This window comes from Bufo bufo, chromosome 9 (genome assembly GCF_905171765.1).
Source record: "Bufo bufo chromosome 9, aBufBuf1.1, whole genome shotgun sequence".
NCBI lineage: Eukaryota > Metazoa > Chordata > Amphibia > Anura > Bufonidae > Bufo > Bufo bufo.
The window spans coordinates 8,876,313-8,899,495 of NC_053397.1; the positions used below are offsets into that span (position 1 = coordinate 8,876,313).

The 23,183-nt window shown below is 44.5% G+C and overlaps 1 protein-coding gene across 6 annotated transcripts in view; it reads left to right on the top strand.

The window, feature by feature from the left end:
• Positions 1 to 23,183, top strand: part of ITPR1 (inositol 1,4,5-trisphosphate receptor type 1) — a 97,494-nt gene that overhangs the window by 66,018 nt on the left and 8,293 nt on the right. For 4 of the 6 annotated variants that reach the window (XM_040408694.1, XM_040408696.1, XM_040408695.1 and 1 more), the window contains 12 exons: positions 10,448 to 10,571; positions 10,646 to 10,833; positions 13,280 to 13,463; positions 13,923 to 14,176; positions 14,457 to 14,657; positions 15,037 to 15,147; positions 17,269 to 17,364; positions 19,051 to 19,173; positions 21,073 to 21,180; positions 21,322 to 21,514; positions 22,465 to 22,587; positions 22,680 to 22,855. In XM_040408694.1, the coding sequence (XP_040264628.1) occupies positions 10,448 to 10,571; positions 10,646 to 10,833; positions 13,280 to 13,463; positions 13,923 to 14,176; positions 14,457 to 14,657; positions 15,037 to 15,147; positions 17,269 to 17,364; positions 19,051 to 19,173; positions 21,073 to 21,180; positions 21,322 to 21,514; positions 22,465 to 22,587; positions 22,680 to 22,855 (1,881 nt within the window). Of the gene's footprint in view, positions 1 to 10,447; positions 10,572 to 10,645; positions 10,834 to 13,279; positions 13,464 to 13,922; positions 14,177 to 14,456; positions 14,658 to 15,036; positions 15,148 to 17,268; positions 17,365 to 19,050; positions 19,174 to 21,072; positions 21,181 to 21,321; positions 21,515 to 22,464; positions 22,588 to 22,679; positions 22,856 to 23,183 lie in introns of those variants that run through there. The other 2 variants (XR_005774377.1, XM_040408697.1) reach the window with 2 other exon arrangements.

The window sequence follows — 23,183 nt, forward strand, 5'->3', positions numbered from 1 at the left end:
GGTGATCGCTGGGAGCTTTCTGAAGTTTAAACACTTGCTGGGTCTGGCAATCCGTATACAAACAAAGTAATTTTTTCCGGATTTGGTATTTCAGTCTCATCCGGTATCTTCCGGAATAACAGAGCCGGTAAGAATTATTATTTTTTTTTTTTTCAAAGATCAAAAGAGAAACCCGCTCCTCCTATGTCCTGGCATATGTACAGACTGGAAAACCGGATCCGGCGATGCAGCAGTTTCCAAACACTTGGTACAGGATACGGCATTAATGCATCTCTATGGAAATTAATGCCGGAACCGGCAAGTGCGGTACTGCTCCGGGATTATGGCCGGAAAAAAAACAAAAAAAAAATGCAGCATGCTTCGATATGTTCAGTCAAATACCGTACAAGGAACGAAAGACGCCCTGATGCATACTGAACGGATTGCTTACCAGTCAATGCATTAGGACAAAACTGATGCGTTTTTTAAATTTATTTCCGGTATTGAGCCCCTTTACCGGATTTCAATACTGGAAAAGAATAACGCTAGTGTGAAAGTAGCCTGACTTGTCATTCTAAATGTTAGGGCTGTTTCACACGAGCGAGTCCATTGCGGGAATCTCGCTCCGTGTCAGAGTGTGATCCTCCGCTCTGGACTCGCAGGAGTGCACGGCATCATCATGATTTATAATGCTGTGTGTCTCTGCTTGACCTTTTTTCCACAGAATCATAGTGACATAAAGCTGTCGGTGTGATTCTGTAGAAATAAGGTCAAGCAGAGACACACAGCATTATAAATCATGATGATGCCGTGCGCTCCTGCAAGTCCAGAGCGGAGGATCACACTCTGACACGGAGCGCGATTCCTGCAATGGACTCGCTCGTGTGAAACAGCCCTTAGTTTTTATATCCTGATGCAGCCAATGTCTGTTACAGCCTCTTCTCATTGGACAGACAGTGGTTATCGAACTACAAGTTCACGCTTTCTCTGCCAGCTTTGAAGGGGTGACAGCGCCTCATCTGTCTGTAGGACGTGTCTGGTATTGCAGCTGAGCTCTGAAGTGACTGGGGCTGCACTGCAATACCACGGACATCCCGTGGAGAGACGTGGCACTGACTGTATTTGGAACAAATGTGTCTTTTTATTTTATTTTTTCTTTAGAACTCCCTTTAAGCATGCAGGGTATGCTGGGACTTGCAGTTCAACAACCAGGCTCCTGGCTAAAGCCTTTTTTTGTGAATGCGAGGCGGCCTAATCACTTGCTCTTTGCTCTCTTGCAGCTTATAACCATTGAAGCGCTGGAAAGTTCTGAGGTTTTTTCACTAGTCTGTCCTTTTCTGCCCCCCCCCCCATGTCCCTCTCCTCACCCCCCCCCCCCCCCCACATGTCCCTCTCTCCTCCCTGGGGCCGCTGACTTGTGAAGCTTCATTAATCAATAGATTAAGCGGTCACTGTCTGAGGCCTCCGGGCGTCTTGTGCGTCTGTCCGTGTCCTGTGATGTGTCGCCTGCACTTGTGCCGTGTTGTCAGGAGAATTGTATGTCTGTTCCCCCCCCCCCCCCCCCCCTCCTGTATTTTTGGCGAATTTAGAGGAATGAGCTCAAATTAAACTGCTGAACAGTCTCCAGTCCATAAACTCCGACCTCCTACCGACAGCCGCATCTTCCATGAAGTGTTATAATGTTACAGCCGAAAACGTAAAATAAACCACAATGTAACAATCAGAAAAATAACAATGTACGAAATACAAGGAGGAAGGACCCTGTCGGGTCTGGGATGAACCCTCTGTTTTCAGGGAGACCTGTTGGGTGCACTTCCACCCATCACATACCCCTCCGCTCGCCGCACTTCTGTCATAGACTTGCCTTTTGCTGCTTGGATCTGGTCGTCAGGTGTCGGTGTCGCTGCATGAACGCAGAATCTCATTAGGTTAGAAGGCCCCGTGCCGGGATTCCCCCCCCCCCCCAAATCCTGGTTAGTTTAGCAAGACCCCACCATTTCAGTCCTGTCCGTTGACCTCTTGCTCATCTTTTTAGACCCTGAACCAGCAGGGAGTAGGATCTTGTAGTTAAAGGGGTAATTTCACAAACGGTATTCATTTAAAATGCGCTATTAATTTCATGCGAAGTATTGCAATGCACATGTAATAGAAATAAATATATATATACTTTTTTTTTTTTTTTTTAAATCTCTGGTCCACAATCTCCGGCCTTCAGTGGTGGACAGACGTGCTCAGCAGCTTCCCTGTCCTCAGCAGTCATCTCATAATAAAGCGGCTTGGTCGCCTTTCGTTTATTTGTCACTGCTTCCAAATTCATAAAAATCTATAGGTCCTTCTATGCCATACGCATCTCTGGGGCCACAGGTGGCTACGGTTTTTCTATGGAAGGGAAGTAGGGGTTGCATTACATGCTGGGAGATGCAGGTGTTTGAGCTGCTGCCCACCCACAGAAAGGGAAGAAGGCTCTTCAGATATGAGTAAAATGAAGTCTTCTGTGGGATGACCCCCTTAAGTGACCCTCAGGCTGAGTTCACACAAGCGTGTCCGGATGCGTTGCGGCAAACCCGCACGAGTAGGTACCCAATTGCAGTCAGTTTTGATTGCGTTCCGTTCAGTTTTTTATCGCGCGGGTGCAATGTGTTTTGCACGCGCGTGATAAAAACGGACTGTGGTACCCAGACCCGAACTTCTTCACAGAAGTTCAGGTTTGGGTTCGGTGTTGTGTAGATGTAATTATTTTCCCTTATAACATGGTTATAAGGGAAAATAATAGCATTCTTTAATACAGAATGCTTAGTAGGTGGTCAATTGAGGGTTAAAAAATAATTAACTCGCCTTCTCCTCTTGATCGCGTAGCTGCCGGTCTCTTCTTACTACTTTAATCATGAGCTGCCGGCTAAAGGACCTGTGGTGACGTCAGATCACATGGTCTATCACCACGTTGATGGATCATGTGATTGGACCATGTGATGTCACCACAGGTCCTTTAGCCGGCAGCTCATGATTAAAGAAGTAAGAAGAGACCGGCAGCTACGTGATCAAGAGGATAAGGTGAGTTAATTTTTTTTATTTTTTAACCCTCAATTGACCACCTACTAAGCATTCTGTATTAAAGAATGCTATTATTTTCCCTTATAACCATGTTATAAGGGAAAATAATACAGTGAATAGACTGTCATTTTAGCAACCGTGCGTGAAAATCACACCGCATCCGCACTTGATTGCGGATGCTTGCGATTTTCACTCAGCCCCATTCACCTCCTATGGGGCCTGCGTTGCGTGATAAACGCACAATATACCGCATGCTGCGATTTTCACGCAATGCATAAGTGATGCGTGAAAATCACCGCTCATGTGCACAGCCCCATAGAAGTGAATGGGTCCAGATTCAGTGCGGGTGCAATGCGTTCACCTCCCGCATTGCACCCGCGCGGAAATCTCGCCCGTGTGAACTCGGCCTTAGACCTCGTGATTCGTGCGTTGTAAAATGATCTCTTCCCAGGAAACCTTTGAGACCCGTGGACGTTGTGATGTTGAGTTTCTGGCTGCCAGTAGGTCGCTGTTGTAGGTGACTCATGGATTTGATGTTTGCTGTCTTGGATACGGGTTTCTCCACCCAGTGTAAAACCGTAAGATTACACCAAACTACCTACAGGCTGACGTCCCTGCTGATTCTCCTCCCCCTCTCTGTTATAAAGAGCAGCTGTATAGCAACTCGATGGGATTGAACTGGTGACCACCACCGATCTCCTTGGTTCTGTTGATGGTGCCCCTAGTGGAGAACCATAGTTATTGCTATTTAACAATAAGCTCTGGCCGCTTCACCCCCTTTCTACTTGCAGCTCTGGTCCAAACAGTTAAGACCTGGCTGACAGTCTGGTTCCCAGGGATACAATGTAACGTCTAAATGACTTTGGTGGCCAAGCATATTCCATAGCAACCAGGCTCTTAGATGACCCCAGTCATGGTTGGCAGTGTCTGGGGGCATGGATGGGGCAGGAGGCTCCACCAGACCTAGAGCTGCTCAGTGCATACGTTTTTCCTCATCTAAAATCGGAAAGTATATTTTCAAGGGGCGGCTGAGGCCCCGGACACTTCACCTCCATATTGTGTTACAGCAGTGAAGACATCTCCTATTTACTGCCCATAATATCCAAGACGACTCGCTGTCCTTGTACAAGCAGTTTAATTTCAGATAATGAAACAAACTCGTTGCAATCTAACATTCCTTCAAATATGTGAAATGTCCCCCCCCCCCCCCCCCCCCATGTCATTTCCTCCTCCTACTCCCAGGTTACATCATTGACCTAAAAACCTGATTAATATCTCATCTGCTAAATGTGTCGGCTATGGAAATTCAAAGAGCAATCCCAGTCCAATCTGCAAATTCCTCTACCTGTTATGTTCCATCATCTAGTACATAGCAGTATTATAGTAGTTATATTCTTGTACATAGGAGCAGTATTATAGTAGTTATATTCTTGTACATAGGAGGCAGTATTATAGTAGTTATATTCTTGTACATAGGAGGCAGTATTATAGTAGTTATATTCTTGTACATAGGAGGCAGTATTATAATAGTTATATTCTTGTACATAGGAGCAGTATTATAGTAGTTATATTCTTGTACATAGGAGCAGTATTATAGTAGTTATATTCTTGTACATAGGAGCAGTATTATAGTAGTTATATTCTTGTACATAGGAGCAGTATTATAGTAGTTATATTCTTGTACATAGGAGCAGTATTATAGTAGTTATATTCTTGTACATAAGAGCAGTATTATAGTAGTTATATTCTTGTACATAGGAGCAGTATTATAGGAGTTATATTCCTGCACATAGGAGGCAGTATTATAGTAGTTATATTCCTGTACATAGGAGCAGTATTATAGTAGTTATATTCTTGTACATAGGAGGCAGTATTATAGTAGTTATATTCTTGTACATAGGAGCAGTATTATAGTAGTTATATTCTTGTACATAGGAGCAGTATTATAGTAGTTATATTCTTGTACATAAGAGCAGTATTATAGTAGTTATATTCTTGTACATAGGAGCAGTATTATAGTAGTTATATTCTTGTACATAGGAGGCAGTATTATAGTAGTTATATTCCTGTACATAGGAGCAGTATTATAGTAGTTATATTCTTGTACATAGGAGGCAGTATTATAGTAGTTATATTCTTGTACATAGGAGCAGTATTATAGTAGTTATATTCTTGTACATAGGAGCAGTATTATAGTAGTTATATTCTTGTACATAAGAGCAGTATTATAGGAGTTATATTCTTGTACATAGGAGCAGTATTATAGGAGTTATATTCTTGTACATAGGAGCAGTATTATAGTAGTTATATTCTTGTACATAGGAGGCAGTATTATAGTAGTTATATTCTTGTACATAAGGAGTAGTATTATAGTAGTTATATTCTTGTTCATAGGAGCAGTATTATAGTAGTTATATTCTTGTACATAGGAGCAGTATTATAGGAGTTATATTCTTGTACATAGGAGCAGTATTATAGTAGTTATATTCTTGTACATAGAAGGCAGTATTATAGTAGTTATATTCTTGTACATAGGTGGCAGTATTATAGTAGTTATATTCTTGTACATAGGTGGCAGTATTATAGTAGTTATATTCTTGTACATAGGAGCAGTATTATAGTAGTTATATTCCTGTACATAGGAGCAGTATTATAGTAGTTATATTCTTGTACATAGGAGCAGTATTATAGTAGTTATATTCTTGTACATAGGAGCAGTATTATAGTAGTTATATCCTTGTACATAGGAGCAGTATTATAGTAGTTATATTCTTGTACATAGGAGCAGTATTATAGTAGTTATATTCTTGTACATAGGAGGCAGTATTATAGTAGTTATATTCTTGTACATAGGAGCAGTATTATAGTAGTTATATTCTTGTACATAGGAGCAGTATTATAGGAGTTATATTCTTGTACATAGGAGCAGTATTATAGGAGTTATATTCTTGTTCATAGGAGCAGTATTATAGTAGTTATATTCTTGTACATAGGAGCAGTATTATAGGAGTTATATTCTTGTACATAGGAGCAGTATTATAGGAGTTATATTCTTGTACATAGGAGCAGTATTATAGGAGTTATATTCTTGTACATAGGAGCAGTATTATAGGAGTTATATTCTTGTTCATAGGAGCAGTATTATAGGAGTTATATTCTTGTACATAGGAGCAGTATTATAGTAGTTATATTCTTGTACATAGGAGCAGTATTATAGTAGTTATATTCTTGTTCATAGGAGCAGTATTATAGTAGTTATATTCTTGTACATAGGAGCAGTATTATAGTAGTTATATTCTTATACATAGGAGGCAGTATTATAGTAGTTATATTCTTATACATAGGAGGCAGTATTATAGTAATTATATTCTTGTGCATAGGAGCAGTATTATAGGAGTTATATTCTTGTACATAGGAGCAGTATTATAGGAGTTATATTCTTGTACATAGGAGGCAGTATTATAGTAGTTATATTCTTGTACATAGGCAGTATTATAGTAGTTATATTCTTGTACATAGGAGGCAGTATTATAGTAGTTATATTCTTGTACATAGGAGGCAGTATTATAGTAGTTATATTCTTGTACATAGGAGGCAGTATTATAGTAGTTATATTCTTGTACATAGGAGGCAGTGTTATAGTAGTTATATTCTTGTACATAGGAGGCAGTATTATAGTAGTTATATTCTTGTACATAGGAGCAGTATTAGTTATATTCTTGTACATAGGAGCAGTATTATAGTAGTTATATTCTTGTACATAGGAGCAGTATTATAGTAGTTATATTCTTGTAGATAGGAGGCAGTATTATAGTAGTTATATTCTTGTACATAGGAGGCAGTATTATAGTAGTTATATTCTTGTACACAGGAGCAGTATTATAGTAGTTATATTCTTGTACATAGGAGGCAGTATTATAGTAGTTATATTCTTGTACATAGAAGGCAGTATTATAGTAGTTCTTGTATATAGGAGCAGTTTTGTAGGAGTTTAGTGACTGGAATTGCCCTTTCAATGTATCCTGTGTATCCTCTGCACTCTACAGTTGACTTGCTGTTTGAAGGGAAACCGGGGTGTCCTACTTTAGTATCTTGGTGTCTCCAGTTCTTGCCATGTGGTCTCGGAGCGGATCTGGTGACCGGCAGCCCCTATCAGCACACTCAGAACTGTCATTCTGCATGATCTGGCCGGGCTCTGAGGCATAGATCGCACATTTTTTAGACCCTGTCTGTTTTTAGACGTCCATCAGGGTGGATTCAAATGTCAGGACAGGTGTGAATAAATATAGGACGGAACTTCAGGCCATTTACAGGGAGATATTTGTGCCGTGCAACTTTCACAGGAGATTAAACTTTATGAGAAGTTCCAGTACATTTTTTATTTTTTTTATTTTCCGAAGTCAGAATATCCTCCAAGGCTTCTGACCATAGTTTGCATCCGGTTTCTGAAGATTAATGTGTGTTTTTTATTTTATTTTCCCCTTTGGTTAATGAAGTTGAACTTGAGTTCACGTTCCCCTGGGCAGAGAACACTTGGCACAGTCTGGACCGTGGGTTGTAAATGGTAACGCATTACCCAGGGACCTAATATGTAACGTCTCCTAATGTTGATGTGCCCAGGAAAATCCAATCCTTTCTAGTTAATGGCTGTAAAGGGGGGAAATGAGACCTCCTGTGGTTTCCTTTTTATTAGGAAAAGCTGCAAGTTGATTTTCTTAAAGGGCCAGTATTTTCTATATCGATTGAAAGTGCTTATCGGTGAAGGTTCACTCTCTGGTCAGGTCTGCACACGTGTTTGCAGTTTTTATGTCACTTATTCCTAGTAAATATTGCTTCACCTTCCGTTGTATAAAATAAGGGTACAAAGTCAGACAGGGAGGAATGTCCGCAGAGGGCACGTGTCAGACATCTGAGGGCAGCCTTTCTGATTGGCAGATCATCAACCGATGACTAATCGGGGAGATAAGAGGTACAAGCTTCTTTATATCGCTCCAGTTTTATTGGAATTGCAATCTCCTTACACTGGGTTGGTTTCTGTACGTAGAGCGAGGGTATATCGCCGTATTCCTGTTTCATGGCCGATGTGGATCCCAGGAGGCTGTTGCTTCTATACCACACCAGTCCTTAAATGCAGCAGCCTCTCGCTGGCAGATCACCTCCCGCCAAAGCAAATCCCCTCTGTCCGATCCTGCGTTACATCATGTCTTCTACTCTAGTCCCATCCAGAGCTGCAGTCAGACTTCTGCTACTTGACCATGAAAATGACTGCCAATCTAAGAGCTCATAATGCACTGCTTATAGGTAATGGGCAACTGGAATCATTGTGAATGCAGCTCTGGCTGTGACTAGAGTAGAGATTGAAAAGTATGATCTGCATGAGTGGAGTTTCCCTCCTATTGGCACAGCCTTTGACCCAGGCTGCCATGGTCTTCCTCTGCCATCATGGCTGTGCAGCGCTGCCACCTTCTTGCTGTTTCTGATGTTGTGCCAACAACATGAGCCTATTACATAATGCATCGCTGTGACCTTCACAGCAAGTTCCCAATAGACACCTAGCCCTTTAGAGGGAGTTGTCAGGGGAGCGACCAGGCGAGTGGTTCTGTCATTTGGATGGGTCACGAACTTGTTGCAACAACCTGACAAGTCTGCTTTCTCATTCAGTATTCCAGTAAAGCGGGGTCAGCGTCTTGCCAATACTAATATATAAATAAATAGAGGGGGGAAAATAATAAATAAATGTATCTCTTTATCCAGCACATCAGCGATGCAATTTCTGTCTTCCAGCTCTTATTCCCAGCGTCCTCTGCTGATGGGAGTTGTAGCTGGCCCCTTGCCACCAGGGAGACGTGCAGCCTTGTTCCGGCGGTGAAAACTCGCTTGGCACGGAGGCCGTCTCTACCCACGGCTGATCCCTCAGAGGTCCAGATGTTCCTTTCCCACCCTCTTCTGTGGAAGGGACTTTCCTGCTGATTCATTGATCTGGTGCGAGTGGGAGGTTAACCCCTTCCCTGCTGTGCTGCTATTTCATGGTCCCCCTCTGTCATTATGGAGCATCCTATTAAAAGAAGAGATGGAAGCAGCAAATGATTTAAAAATCCGTTATTCCCCTGGTGGCTGTGGTTGGCACCGCTGGCGCCTGCACTCCTCCTATCCTGCAAGTCAAGTGTTAAATACTCGGCTGTCCCAAAGAGCTTGGGGCACAGAGATGGGATGTTTTTGCAAGGATAGGTCTCCTCTCCTGGTGACCCTCTTTCGTCACCGCTCACATTCCTGTCTCATGCCGTACAAGACTTGCAGTAAAATCCTGTCTCCAGGTTGCCTCACGCCCTCCCATAGCAGGGGATTTCCAAAATCCTTCGCCCTCTGATTGCCTCATCGTTCCCTCGGATGTTCAGCTTCTTGTGGTTTATTGACCCAATTACTGACCAGATTCTCCACCCAAATCTAATTTTAGAAGAAAAATCAGAGGGCTCATGCACAGGGGTGCAGCCATTTTTGTGGTCTGCAAAACTCTGATACGGTCTGTGTACCTTTTTTGCGGAATGAAACTTCTGGCCTATAATGGAACAGTTTTATCCTTTTCAGTAATGCAAACAAGAATAGGATATGTTCTATATTTTTGCGGGTACCATGGAACTGACAAAAACGAAATGTGTGCATAACCCTAATACTGCAGCCTGAGATGAGCAATGACACAGGGTGATTGCTGCCTTCCCCCAGGAGTCCTGTCTGACAACCTGTGGTTGTTACAATGTATCGGTCAGTCTTTTTCATGCATTGTCAGGTTCTGCACCCTAGTAACCGGGTAATTCTGCAGAATGACCATTGACTGGAAGGGAAAGAAGCCTTGACAGGGGTTCAGAAAAAGCCTCCATATATGCTAAACAAGGGAACCCATCTATATAGCCTTTTGGGGCGCCATGGAGGGGACCTGCTCTTTCCAGTCCATTTAAATGAAAAGGTTTCATGCCCCGGGACTCGGACGGAGTGCACTGGATTACAGGTGAATTTCCCATCTTGAGCCTTGTACCCCGGACCCCTCCCAGTTTGCCTCCATCTCCACATCCTCCCATCTCTGTAGGGTTCTCCAGGTATCTTACATCTCATCTCTGCCCAGTCACAGGACTCTGGCCAGGCCCAGCCTCTGAGGCAGCTGCAGGACATCAGGCGGGTATGTATGGCCGTTGACCTGTTGGTCACTAGTTTGGTGGTCGTGATGTCCATTCTTGATGTCTTGCTGTGGTCTTTAGATGGTTCTTCTAGGATCGTTTTCAGATTTGGGCTTGTTGACTTCTTGTACCCCATATCTGAGTGTCTTGGTCTGTGCACCCCTTGTTGACCAGCAGACTATTGGACATTTGTAGGGTCCTGTACATGCCTCTTCTGGGCAAGCATTGACTGCCATGTCTTCCAACAGGGTGAAGCTCTACGGGTGATTTTGGTAAACCGTTACTACGGGAATGTCAGGCATGGCGGAAGACGGGAAAGCCTCACCAGCTATGGGAATGTTCCTGGAGGTGGTGGAAAATCTGGCAGTGGAGGTAAGTAGCGTTACGTTTATTGATAAATTTGACTGGTTTTGGGTTATTCTCCCTGAATTGCATGCCTCCTGTAGCCTCCGTAGGATTGGTGGGCCTAAGCCGAGGGGAGATGAGTTTGGCTGATGTTCAGTGTCATCTGGATAAAGAAGGGGCCTCGGATCTGGTGATTGACCTAATCATGAATGCTACCAGTGACCGGGTCTTCCACGAGAGCATCCTCCTTGCGATAGCCCTGCTCGAGGGAGGCAACACCACTATTCAGGTTAGACAGGACCTTGTGTCGCTTTTATCTGCCATGTTGTTTGATATAATAACTTGCACTCCATTCACATCCAGAGCTGCCTTCTATGCTGATCTCGGGCTTCCCCTGTGCTGGTTCTAGGTTTGTGCAGGACTTGCTCTGTCGCCCCCTGCTGGTTCACTATATGTACAGTAAATTTATACGGTCATGAAGTCGACTAAGAATGCAGCTCTGGATGTGAATGTTATAAGACTATTTCCATGCATCATGTTATCAACTCGAGAAACGAGAATAAAACTCAGCAGGTCTCTTCCTGTAAGTCACTGGGATCCTCTCATCCATGATGTGCCGCTACCTGGCTGCTGTAATCCTGGAAGCAACTTGTCATTAAAACACTTGGAGGCCAAACTTTTTTTTTTTTTTGTGTTGGTCTTCCTAGAAGTGGCAGAAGTTGTGTTATGAACCCACAGGCTACAATGTAACATCTGTGATTGTAACAAATGTTTTATTAATTCTTTTAAAATCAAAAGTTCTCATGGTTCCAAGGGTCCCAGCGAGGGGGGCCATGATGGATAGGTGTGTGCACGCTCGGCGGGCAGCAGCAGGAGGTTACATAAGGGCTATTTATATCTGCTGGCTGCAGGCAGGAGATTTAATGAGCTGCTGGCCTCGTTCTCTCCCTGTGTCAGGCTGTGCTGCGTGCGTCAGCGAGCTGCAGTCGGGAACAGAGGCAGTTTCCATGGCTACTGTTGTCCCCCTGGAGATCCTGGCAGCTTTGGATTTTCTGTTCCCGTTTATAGAGGTGTCTGGTATATTCCCTTCACCCTCCGAGCAGCTCCTCACTTCACTATATTTATTGGCTTTCCCACCCCATGTGCATCCCACAGGCACATTTTGGAGGAAGGGGGTGTTTAAAGGAGGCTTGAAAGTTGTATGATAAGTTTTGCAACTTTCTGAAAGACCCTTGCTTGCTTTCAGTAAATAGAAACATGCATTTTTGCATCCAGAAGCTAAAAACCTGTTGGGCCCCGATGTTTTTTTATTTGCTACAGCCAAATGCAGTCTGGGCATGCTGGGAGTTGTAGTTTTGCAACAGCTGGAGGCACGCTGGTTGCGAAATACTGAATTAGTCTACATCCGTATGCCATATTTTGAGGACCCATTGAAATGAATGGGTCCACATCCTATCCGCCAAAAAAGGAACAGAAACCAACAACGTTCATGTGCACGTAGCCTTAATCTGTAAATTCCACGATTATATTAAAATTCTTCTGTTGAATACATATATTACTTCTCAATGTGAGCAGTATAGTGCGGCAAACAGATCGTTGACGGCAGTACGCGATAATCACATTGTGGAAGGAAGATTGTAAAGTAATAATAAAATGGAGTATACCCCAGTGTTAAAAAGGGGGGGGAATTTTTTTTTTTTTTTAGACTGGGGTATACTGTATTTTATTACTTTTCAATCTTCTGCAATGTGATTATCGCGTACTGCCCCCAACGATCTGTTTGCCGCACTATACTGCTCACATTGAGAAGTAATATATGTATTCAGCTGAAGAATTTTAATATAATCATTGAATTTACAGGTTAAGGCCTCATGCATGCGGCCGAGATCGGTCCGTGGTAACCCGGCCGGGATTCCTTCTGACAGCAGGAGCGCACGGCGTCATTGGTTGCTATGACGCCGTGTGCTTCATGCCGCCGCTGCTGTACAGTGATACACTCGTATAGATCATACCAGTGTATCACTGTACAGCAGCGGCGGCATGAAGCGCACGGCATCAGAGCAAACAATGACGCCGTGCGCTCCTGCTGTCAGAAGGAATCCCGGCCGGGTTACCGCGGAACACGGCCGTATGCATGAGGCCTAAGGCTGCGTGCACACGAACATTGCTGGTCTCTGTTACCCTTTTTTTTTAATTTTTTAATTTTTTTTTTTTATTTGCGGCTAGGATGCGATTCATTTCAATCGGTCCGCAAAATATGCGGACTGCGCACCATGTGCTGTCCGCATCAGTATGTCCATTCCGTAGCCCCGCAAAAAAATAAAAATAAAAAAAATGTAAAATAAAAATAAAATAAATATACATGTCCTATTCTTTTCCGTTTTAGGCATTGTTACAATGGATCCGCAAAAAAAGTATATGGTCCTTTTAAATAAAATACTATATTTTATTTTTTTATTATGTATGATTTTCATGACGATACCAGATAATTGAGTGCCTTCCATATTCCCTATTTTTGCAAGATAGATGCCAAATTAAAGGGTTTCTAATACTTTGGTCCTCTCAGATCCTGGATTAGCAGGTGGTCCTGAGCCTCGTGTCGGCTCATGGCGGGGCAGTAACTCTTTGGTAACTTTTCTTGGACCTCATTCGCTGGTCCGGAATGCGTCTGTTACATCAGGGCACTGTTGCTTTGTGTTGCGCTGACATAACGTTATGCTCTCCGCACTTTGCAGCATTCCTTCTTCTGCCGGCTGACCGAGGACAAGAAATCGGAGAAGTTCTTCAAAGTTTTTTTTGACCGGATGAAAGTCGCGCAGCAAGAAATTAAAGCCACGGTCACTGTGAATACCAGTGACCTAGGGAGCAAGAAGAGGGATGAGGAGCATTCGGAGAGGGAGACCCCGCACCGGAAGACAGGTGGGTGTTTACCATGACATGGTCTTGAATGTCGGGTTTTGTTTTGTTTTTTTGGGGGGAGGGGGGGTCTGACTTTTGCACTCAATTTATTTTAATGTACAAAAAAATAAATGCATCTTAAGTCACAAACTGAAGGGACTTTGTAAGTGGCCTTGATATATTTTCTACCATTTTGTGTCTACACCTGTGTGTCTCCATGGTTACTGATCCTGTAGGCATCTCCTGCTCTTTTCCACTTCTCCAACATTTTACCACGTTTGCATTGATAAGGTTATTATTGCATTGATTAGGTTATAATTGGGGACAGATGGAAGGTGATATGACTGCAGGATCAGACTACCCATGGTCTGTGTCACTAGACTGCAAGAGGTTTCTCAACCAAGATCATTGAAAAGTTGCTTTATTAAAAAAAAAAAAAATTTGATGCAATAGAATATTTTTATTTCTTTATTTGACCAGCTCGAGAATCCAGCTCCCAGATCACAGAGGAGGCCAAAGAGCAGCTTCTAGAGGCTTCGGTTGCCACCAAGAAGGCCTTCAGCACTTTCCGGAGGGAGGCAGACCCTGATGATCACTTCTCCTCTGGGGATGGTGGACTGGCAGCTTCAGAGAAAGGAAAAGATGATCTGGAGATGAGCGCGGTGATCACCATTATGCAGCCGATCCTGCGCTTCTTGCAACTGCTTTGTGAGAACCACAACCGAGACCTGCAGGTGAAGGAGCCGACCTCGCATGTCTGCAGATGTATGGAGGTTTATAGGGCTACAACATGACGACGGACCAAAAGATTAGCTGCCAGCCTTCTCTCCTAGATCTTCCCAGTATCACATTGGGGGTCTCCTCCATTGCTTGTGACCCATGCATTGGAATATTGGAGGTTTGATGGAGGCAGGCATGGAATCTTATAGTTTGGAAAGTGTCCTGCTGGGAAAAAAATTGGTGGATAGTTTCTTTTGTCACTTTTTGTTACTTTCTTTATTCATTTTGTTACAGAATTTCCTGCGCTGCCAGAATAACAAAACAAACTATAATCTGGTCTGCGAGACCCTGCAGTTCCTTGACTGCATCTGTGGAAGCACAACCGGTGGTCTTGGCCTACTGGGACTATATATCAACGAGAAGAACGTTGCCCTCATTAACCAGACACTGGAGAGCCTGACGGAGTACTGCCAGGGACCATGCCATGAAAACCAGGTGACGAGGGAGGATGCAATGCCTACCTACGCAGTGATTCCTAGATGTGATTAGCCCCCGAGCATTGTACCAATACGATTCCCTTTTGTGCAGGGTTATTGCGTAACTGGGCTGACTGGGACATGTTGCACGTGTTGGGTGATTTCCTGGAACTCTGTGTAACTCCGCTGTTATGTAACCTGTTGCTCAGGGTGTCAGGACATGCCTCGGGCTGCCAGCCTGCACAGTGTGTGCTTCGAAAGCTGGATCATAACAGTGGCGTGGCTGGCGCTGCACCCTGGGCACCGCTGTAAATGTGACTGCAGTGGACTGATCTAGAATGGCTGCAAGTTTGTAACCCCGTCTACCTGTAGTGACCAAACCTCCTCTTCACCTGCAGAACTGCATAGCGACCCACGAGTCTAACGGCATCGATATCATCACTGCACTGATCCTCAATGACATCAACCCTCTGGGGAGGAAGAGGATGGACTTGGTGTTGGAGCTCAAGGTGGGGACTTCGCCAGAACTCTGTCTCCATCCGGACGCAAATATCTCCAATTCGGCATATACGTTGGGCACATAACATATCGATGGAGTTGCACAGAATAATGAGCCCCCCCCCCTCCCCGTGTCAAATCTACTGTGATACACTGACAGCATTATGTCAGTGTAAGCTCTTATGCACACAACCGTAGTTCGGGTCCGCATCCGAGCCGCAGTTTTGGCGGCTCGGATGCAGACCCATTCACTTCAATGGGGCCGCAAAAGATGCGGGCAGCACTCGGCTGCACCGTTCCGTGGCCCCGCAAAAAAAATATAGTATGTCCTATTGTCCGTTTTGCGGACAAGAATAGGCATTTCTACAATGAGTGTTTTTTTGCGGATCCGTGGTCGTGTGCATGTAGCTTAACTCGGTAGACACACAGCCTTAGGGCTCATGCACACGGCCCTAGTTTTGGTCCTCATCTGATCCGCGTTTATTGTGGATCAGATGCCGACCCATTCATATCAGCAGGGCCGCAAAAGATGCAAGCAGCAACCCGTAAGTCCGATCCACGCCCTCGTAAAAAACATAGAGCTTGTCCGTTTTTGCAGACGAGGATAGGACGTTTCTGCAGGGGCATAAAAAAAAAAGGGCGGCATACACCATGGTTTGCGGACCGCAAAACGCCTACGGCCGTGGGCATGAATCATTATAATGCTGTGTGATTCTGCCAGAACGGGCACTCGCACTTCCTTGCACTGAACTCGCCCTAATAATATACATTACGCTATACATGAAACAATCACTGGGGAACTAGGAGTTATTTGCTTTTATGGACTTTCCTATGATCGTCCAATAATCCAGAAAATCTGATAATCCAGCACCATGCCAGGTAAAAAAAAAAAAAGTTTACAGTTTTTTTTATTTTAATTAAAACCTTTTTTCAATTGATTTACGAAATTATTATTAATGAAAGTCAACAAGGCTGGCACGTTTTGTGCGTTTTGCTGAGTACATTGCACAGATGGCGCTTCACTTACGGATAGTACGGTGTATTCCTGATCCACAAGATGAGGCTGCTGCTTCTGCCAAGGATTTGTTACTAAGCAGGAACTCCCAATTCATCGTTTACATAGTCGGGGCTTGGCACAATGCGGCCATTATGTAACCCTGTCCTGTAACGATACCTGTCTGCAGAGAGCGCATTGTTACCGGTGGACGTGGCGAGTGAAATCGCGTGTCCGGAGACGGCCCCGAGCAGCTGCAATATTCCTGGATTTCATCCAACCCGTCACCTTCAGTCATTTGCATATATTGTATTTCCATTAAATATGCATTTCCTCAATTCTTGTGAAATCGCCTGAAAGTCTGAACGCATTCCTACGGAGGAACAGGGGCAGATTATTTAAGATTTACAGCAATCCTTCTTCTAAGATGGCGGCCCCGCCCGAGCCCTGGAGGGGCTGTCAATGTGCAGATCACAAAATAAGATCCAAGCCCAGGGTTGTGTGAAGTCGCGGAGCATGTTTCAGATGCATTCATATTGTGTCCCTAAAATAATAAAACCGAAGTCTGTTTCATTATATCCTTCTGGGAAAGCTGGGTGACGAGCAATGAGATGAGATTGTCACCCAGCTTTCCTAGACGCCTAAACCTCTAGTTTTGCATGTATACGCAGCAGTCAGATGAGGGGGGCTGTATCGTTGGGCAACCCTCTTGTTCTAGACTGGGGATCCCCAACCTTCGGCACTACAACTCCTAGCATGCAAGCCTGCTTGGCTGTTTGTCTAACTCCCTTGGAAGTGAATGAAGCATTTTGGGAGTTGTAGTTTCTAAACCGCTGGAGTTCCGGAGGTTGCTGATCCCTGTTCTAGACATTGGGGAATACACGTAGGAGCTGCATGGCAGCCATATTGGTGATGACCCAGCTTTCCAGCAGCATGACGTGCCGATATCATGCTTGTCAATGTCTATTAGCATTTGAGTGAGTTCTGGCCATAGTCTGTAGGCTAAAGATCTATTGATCCATCTAGTCCATTGTAACATCAGTGAGGTACGAGTCCCTTTGTGCCTCGTCTTGTACAGTTCCGATAAAGCCCTGATCTGCATGGTCCAGCGTCTCCAGACTCCTGTCTTCTCTTGCAGAACAACGCCTCCAAGCTGCTGCTGGCCATCATGGAGAGCCGCCACGACAGCGAGAACGCCGAGCGAATCTTGTATAATATGAGGCCAAAAGAGCTGGTGAGTCTGGGGGGAGGGGGTCATCCTGGCGACGGTCTGGAAGATATTATACAATGTTGTCCTGCCCATACTCTGGATGTTACAGCAGTTCTGTTAAATTGTATCCATGTTGGGTTTTTGCTTTGGAAACATTGTATTTCTCCTCCAGAAAGTCCATGATTTATTATATATATATAAATTCTTCTTCTTTCTATTAGGCCTCTTGCATACGAACGTTGTGCATCCGTTCCGTGCATTGGGAACCGCAATTTGCGGTCCCCAATGCACAGGCAATGTCCGTGCAGCTGCCGGGACTGATAGACCCATTCAACTTGAATGGGTCTGTGATCCGTCCACACCACGAAAAAATATAAAGTTTGTGGCCTTAGGCCTCTTGCACACTAACATTATGTGCCCATGGCTGTAGCTGTATTGTGGCCCGCATACGGCGGGTCCGCAATACACTGGCACCGGCCCATGCACACAAGTGAATGGGTCTGCATCCGTGATGCGGAGTGTACATGGGCTGGTGCCAGTGTATTGCGGGCCGCAATACGGCCATGGGCACACAACGTTCGTGTGCAAGAGCCCTAAGGCCACGATATTTTCAAACCTGTGCCATGATATGTGGCTTGATAAATTTGTGGCCGAGGATCTGATGGATGTTTTTTCATCTGGACGATCCTCACAGCCGGCAAGCAGGAATCTGTCTCCAGACAGTTAAGACTTGAGGGCATCTGTCAGCAGTTTTGTACCTATGACACTGTCTGACCTGTTACATGTGCTCTTGGCAGCTGAAGGCATCCGTGTTGGTCCCATGTTCATATGTGGCCGCATTGCTGAGAAAAATGTTTTCATATATGCAAATGAGCCTCTAGGAGCAACGGGGGCGTTACCATTACACCTAGAGGCTCTGCTCTCTCTGCAACTGCCGCTCCCTCTGCACTTTGACTGGTGGGCGTGATCGCACACTGCCCGGTCCTGTCAAACAAACTAGAGGGGGCGCGGCAGTTGCAGAGAGAGCAGAGCCTCTAGGTGTAATGGTAACGCCCCCGTTGCTCCTAGAGGCTCATTTGCATATATTAAAGCATAATCTTTCTCAGCAATGCGGGCACATAGGAACATGGGACCAACACAGATGCCTTCAGCTGCCGAGCGCACATGTAACAGGTCAGCCAGTGTCATAGGAACAAAACCGCTGACAGATGGGCTTTAACTGCATAATAATATCCAGAGAGAAATTATAAATGGTTTCTACAGAGCAGTTTATCTAATGTGATCATGTGTGATCCTGTCTGCTGAACCGTGTATCTAATTTTATCATGAATTCAGTTTTTTCTGCATTTTACAGGGGACATGACCTCCTTCTGGAGAACAATTAGGCTCCATTCACACGTCCGCATCCGTTCCACAATTGTGCAGCCCCATTAATTCTCTATGGGGACTGAATGGATGCGGAGAGCACACTATGTGCTCTCTGGAGTGCGGCCCCGATCTTCCGGTCCGCGGCTCCCTAAAAAAATAGAACATGTCCTATTCTTGTCCGCAATTGCGTACAATAGGCAGTTCTATGGGGGGTGCCAGCCGGGTGTATTACGGATCCGCAATGTACTACGGTCGTGTGAATGGACCCTTTATGCTGCGCATCCTTTGTCTTCTTTCTGCCTGTGTTGTATGGAGATGATCTTCTTCTCCCTTCTCTTTCAGGTGGAGGTGATCAAGAAGGCTTATCTGCAGGGGGAGGTGGAGTTCGAGGATGTGGAGAGCGGTGAGGATCACGCTGCTTCTCCTCGCAATGTCGGCCACAATATTTACATCCTGGCACATCAGGTGGGCTTCTTATATAAGAGCACGAGGTGTCGGCTGTTGTGTAATCGGGAGGACGGTGCGAGGCAGCTTCGCTGTGGACACCGTGTCCTAGTATTGTAAGGCTGTGGGTGCGCCAGCTCTCTGCACATGTAGTAGGCATGCCCTGCCACACACGGGTAGAGCTGTGCCGCTTCCACACTGGGCGCTCATCCAGGGATTGCACAGGAACTCTGCTGCGCTGAGCAAGAACTGAAGGCAATCTGTGCTGATTTATGTTCACCTTATTAAAAAAGAATCCCCTTCCAGGGTTGTGGTCTCATGATATACGCCTCCTGTTATCGTGGCTGCTTCCTTGAATTATTTTTTTATTTATTTTTTATTTTTTAAAGGGCTTGTACAGAAAAAAATATGCGCCACATCTGTCCAAAATTTGCACATTGGTATTTCAGCTGAACTTCATTCACCTTGATAGAACAAACCTAATCCATGGACAGGTGTGGAGTAGTCATTTATTATTTTATTTTTTCTAATCTTGGACCACCCCTTTTAAGGCTCTTTAAATATCTAAATGAGAATGAGTAGCATCCCTCATGTCCATTCAGTCTTGGGTTTGCATCTTTGCCCTACTGTTTTAGGAGAGGGATGTGGGGAACCTGCAAACTACACAAGAAGACACTGTGGAGGTTGGGTAATAGAGGGTTGTGACCGTAATGGGTTAATATTTTGAGTGGTTTGGACCTAAAGTGACCCTCCACCAAACCCTTCATGGTTAATGAGGTCTCTGACAGGTTCTCTTTGAGGTATTTATTAATCTTTCAACTTTTTTTATTTTTTAAATCTAGTTGGAAACCATCAACAAGCAGGGCAGCTGCTGCAGACATATCGTAGTGTTTTCTGTATCTGTACTAGTCTTGGGGCAATGTCCTGTGAATGGAGGGGGCACCCACATAGAAGGACCAGCACACCAGATCTGTATCTATTTAAAAAAATATATATATATATTATAATCTGCACAAAATGGCAGCATGGATGAGGACGCTGCCTGGTTCTCATCTGTATTGTATGAGCCGGATTCTGTTGTAACAAACAGCAGATGTGAACATGTCCCCATGAGATCAGATCAGTCAACAGCAGCTTGTTGGTTTTCAGGTAGAAACGTGCATTTTATTTTCGTCCTGCACCATAAAAATATGAAAGGACATAAATAACATTAACCTGCGATCCGGGTGCTGGAAGCTGTCGCCACCTCCAGATGTCGGTGCGCGTGAAGACCCTTCATGATCAAGGTGTCCCACATGATGTGATTTCAGAGATGGTTCTGCTTCTCACTCGGCTTCAGTTTTCCTTCTTAAAATAGTGAGGGAAGCGAGAAGCGCTGTGCCATTTTTAACCTCTTATCTTATTACTGTAAATGAAGTTAAATTGGGTTTAACACTTCCAAGGCAGCAGAGCATGCAGTGTGCATGGGCAACCTGAAGGGGAATCCCGCATAAACTCTCCTCCTATAGACTATAGAGGTTTTTGTTACTTTTAGCACTAAATGGACTCTGTGAGACCGAACCCCTACCATATCCGGTCAAGGGTCTACAATTTGTCGGAAGGTTATTTTTAGGTTTGTCAGGGATCAATATTGGGCATTGACTGCAACCTCTCCTGTCTGGGTCAGGAACTAGAGCTCTATTCTACTGCCTGGTTTATGTACAGACTGCAGTGAAGACTGACGTGCAAGCAGAGTAGAAGTCAACCATGTATTAGGTTTGTCAGGGACACAAGCAGAGTGTAGAAGTCAACCATGTAAATTTGTAGGATTGTTAGGGATATGGGGAAAGTTAGGTTCTTGAAACCACTAATGCTTCTGGAAACATGTGATTGCCACATTTTGTTGACCACATGGCGCTCATGGCGTTTTTATGTTCTCAGCTTGCACGACACAACAAAGAGCTACAGCAAATGCTGAAACCAGGAGTCCAAACAGGGGATGGCGATGAGGCCCTGGAATTTTATGCCAAACATACAGCACAGATAGAGGTGAGGTTGGAAAGCACCTTGCACAGGACATTCCTGGTCCTGAATTGTACTACATATGATTTGTGCTCCATTGTCTGGTGGTCTCTCGATCATAACAGGTGGAGCTCTCTGACATCACCGTAATCTTTGATCTCTCCCCAGATTGTACGTCTTGACCGGACAATGGAGCAGATAGTCTTCCCTGTGCCGAGTATATGCGAGTTTCTTACCAAGGAGTCAAAACTACGAGTTTACTACACAACTGAAAGGGATGAGCAAGGAAGCAAGATCCATGACTTCTTCCAAAGATCAGAAGATCTATTCAATGAAATGAACTGGCAGAAAAAGCTACGAGGTGAGGAGTCGCTTGAGATTCGTAAGAGGCTGGAAGGATCTTCCACAATTCTTGAGGTTCCACTATGGTACCTCCGTGGATGAGAAATCATGAGATCCAATAGAAGGGTCGGTCAATTGACTTGTCTATGGTAATTCATTAGAAGTAATTATGAGACCCACTAATAGATGGGAGTCTTTCTGACTAGTAGAGGATCCTCTTATGATAAATCGCGATCCAACAGATTGTTAGTTTTTCTTAAGGTTCATCCATGCTGAGTCATTGGATCTAATTAGGAGATCCAGTAGAGGGTGGATGGGTCTTTGTCTTCCTGAGGTTCCTCCTATTTGGGAAATACTTGAGTGAATAGTCGTGGAAGGGTCTATCAGTTCACTTAGGCTACTTTCACGCCAGCATTTTCAGTATCTGCTATTGAGATCCGTCATATGTCCCCATTTATTGTCAATAGGGACAGAACTTAACAAAAGGGAATGCACCAGAATGCGTTCCATTTGGTTGCATTCCCATGACTCTCATGAGTGCAGCAAGCCGCATTGAGTGCATCCTGGGATGCAGGGCAAGACGGATCCGTCATGACTGACTATGTAAGCCTATGGGGATGGATCCTTTTTCTCGTACACAATAGAAAACTGATCCGTCCCCCATTGACTTTCAATGGAGTTCATGACTGATCCGTCTCGGCTATTTTAAAGCTAATACAACCGGATCCGATCATAACTGATGCAGACAGTTTTATCCTGACAGGAGCGTTTTTTGCTGATCCATAACGGATCCAGCAAAAACACTGTGAAAGTAGCCTTACAAGGGTTCATCCATGGTGAGCCATTGGGTGTGAAGTCAAGAGGTCCAGTAGAAGGATCGGTCATAGTCCTATGAAGGTTCATTTATGGCAAGAGTTGGCCAAGGTCCTCTTCTGAATTTAACAATCACCCGTGTCTGGTGTCTTGCAGCGCAGCATGTCCTATACTGGTGTTCTAGAAACATGACCTTCTGGAGCAGCATCTCATTCAACCTGGCTGTGCTAATGAATCTTCTTGTTGCGTTTTTCTACCCCTTTGTTGGTGTACGAGGAGGTTAGTGAGTGACTTCTAGTGTTTCTGCGTCCAAGAATTTGTTTTGCCGATGGGTTCAACACTCCTTTGACTAACTCTCTTGGTTTTTATAGGAACACTGGATTCCCGTCTCTCAGGTCTACTCTGGACAGCCATGCTTGTTTCTTTAGCCATAGTCATTATCCTTCCCAAGCCACATGGAATAAGAGCTTTGATTGCTTCCACCATTCTGCGACTCATCTTCTCCATTGGGCTCCAACCAACCTTGTTCCTTTTAGGGGCGTTCAATGTGAGTTGTCATTTAGACTCCTGTTGAGGTCTTGCATGGTATGACCAAGATCAGAAAAGTAGATGGACTCATCAACTGACCTGTAGTCCAGTGACCATTTCAGCTTAGTGTATATCATTGGTTTTGTCACTTCTTGGCTCCCAGTAACTAATGGGAGGGGGGCAATTTGGCAAAGTGAGTTATAGTAGGGACATTCTTCATAAGAGCTCCCATGCCAGACACTTACATGATACCTAATGAGCAAGTTGGACCATGAATGCAGATCTGAGTCTTGTAGAACTTTACATTTGGATAGTAGACAATGTTCCTTCACACTTTCTTGTAACCT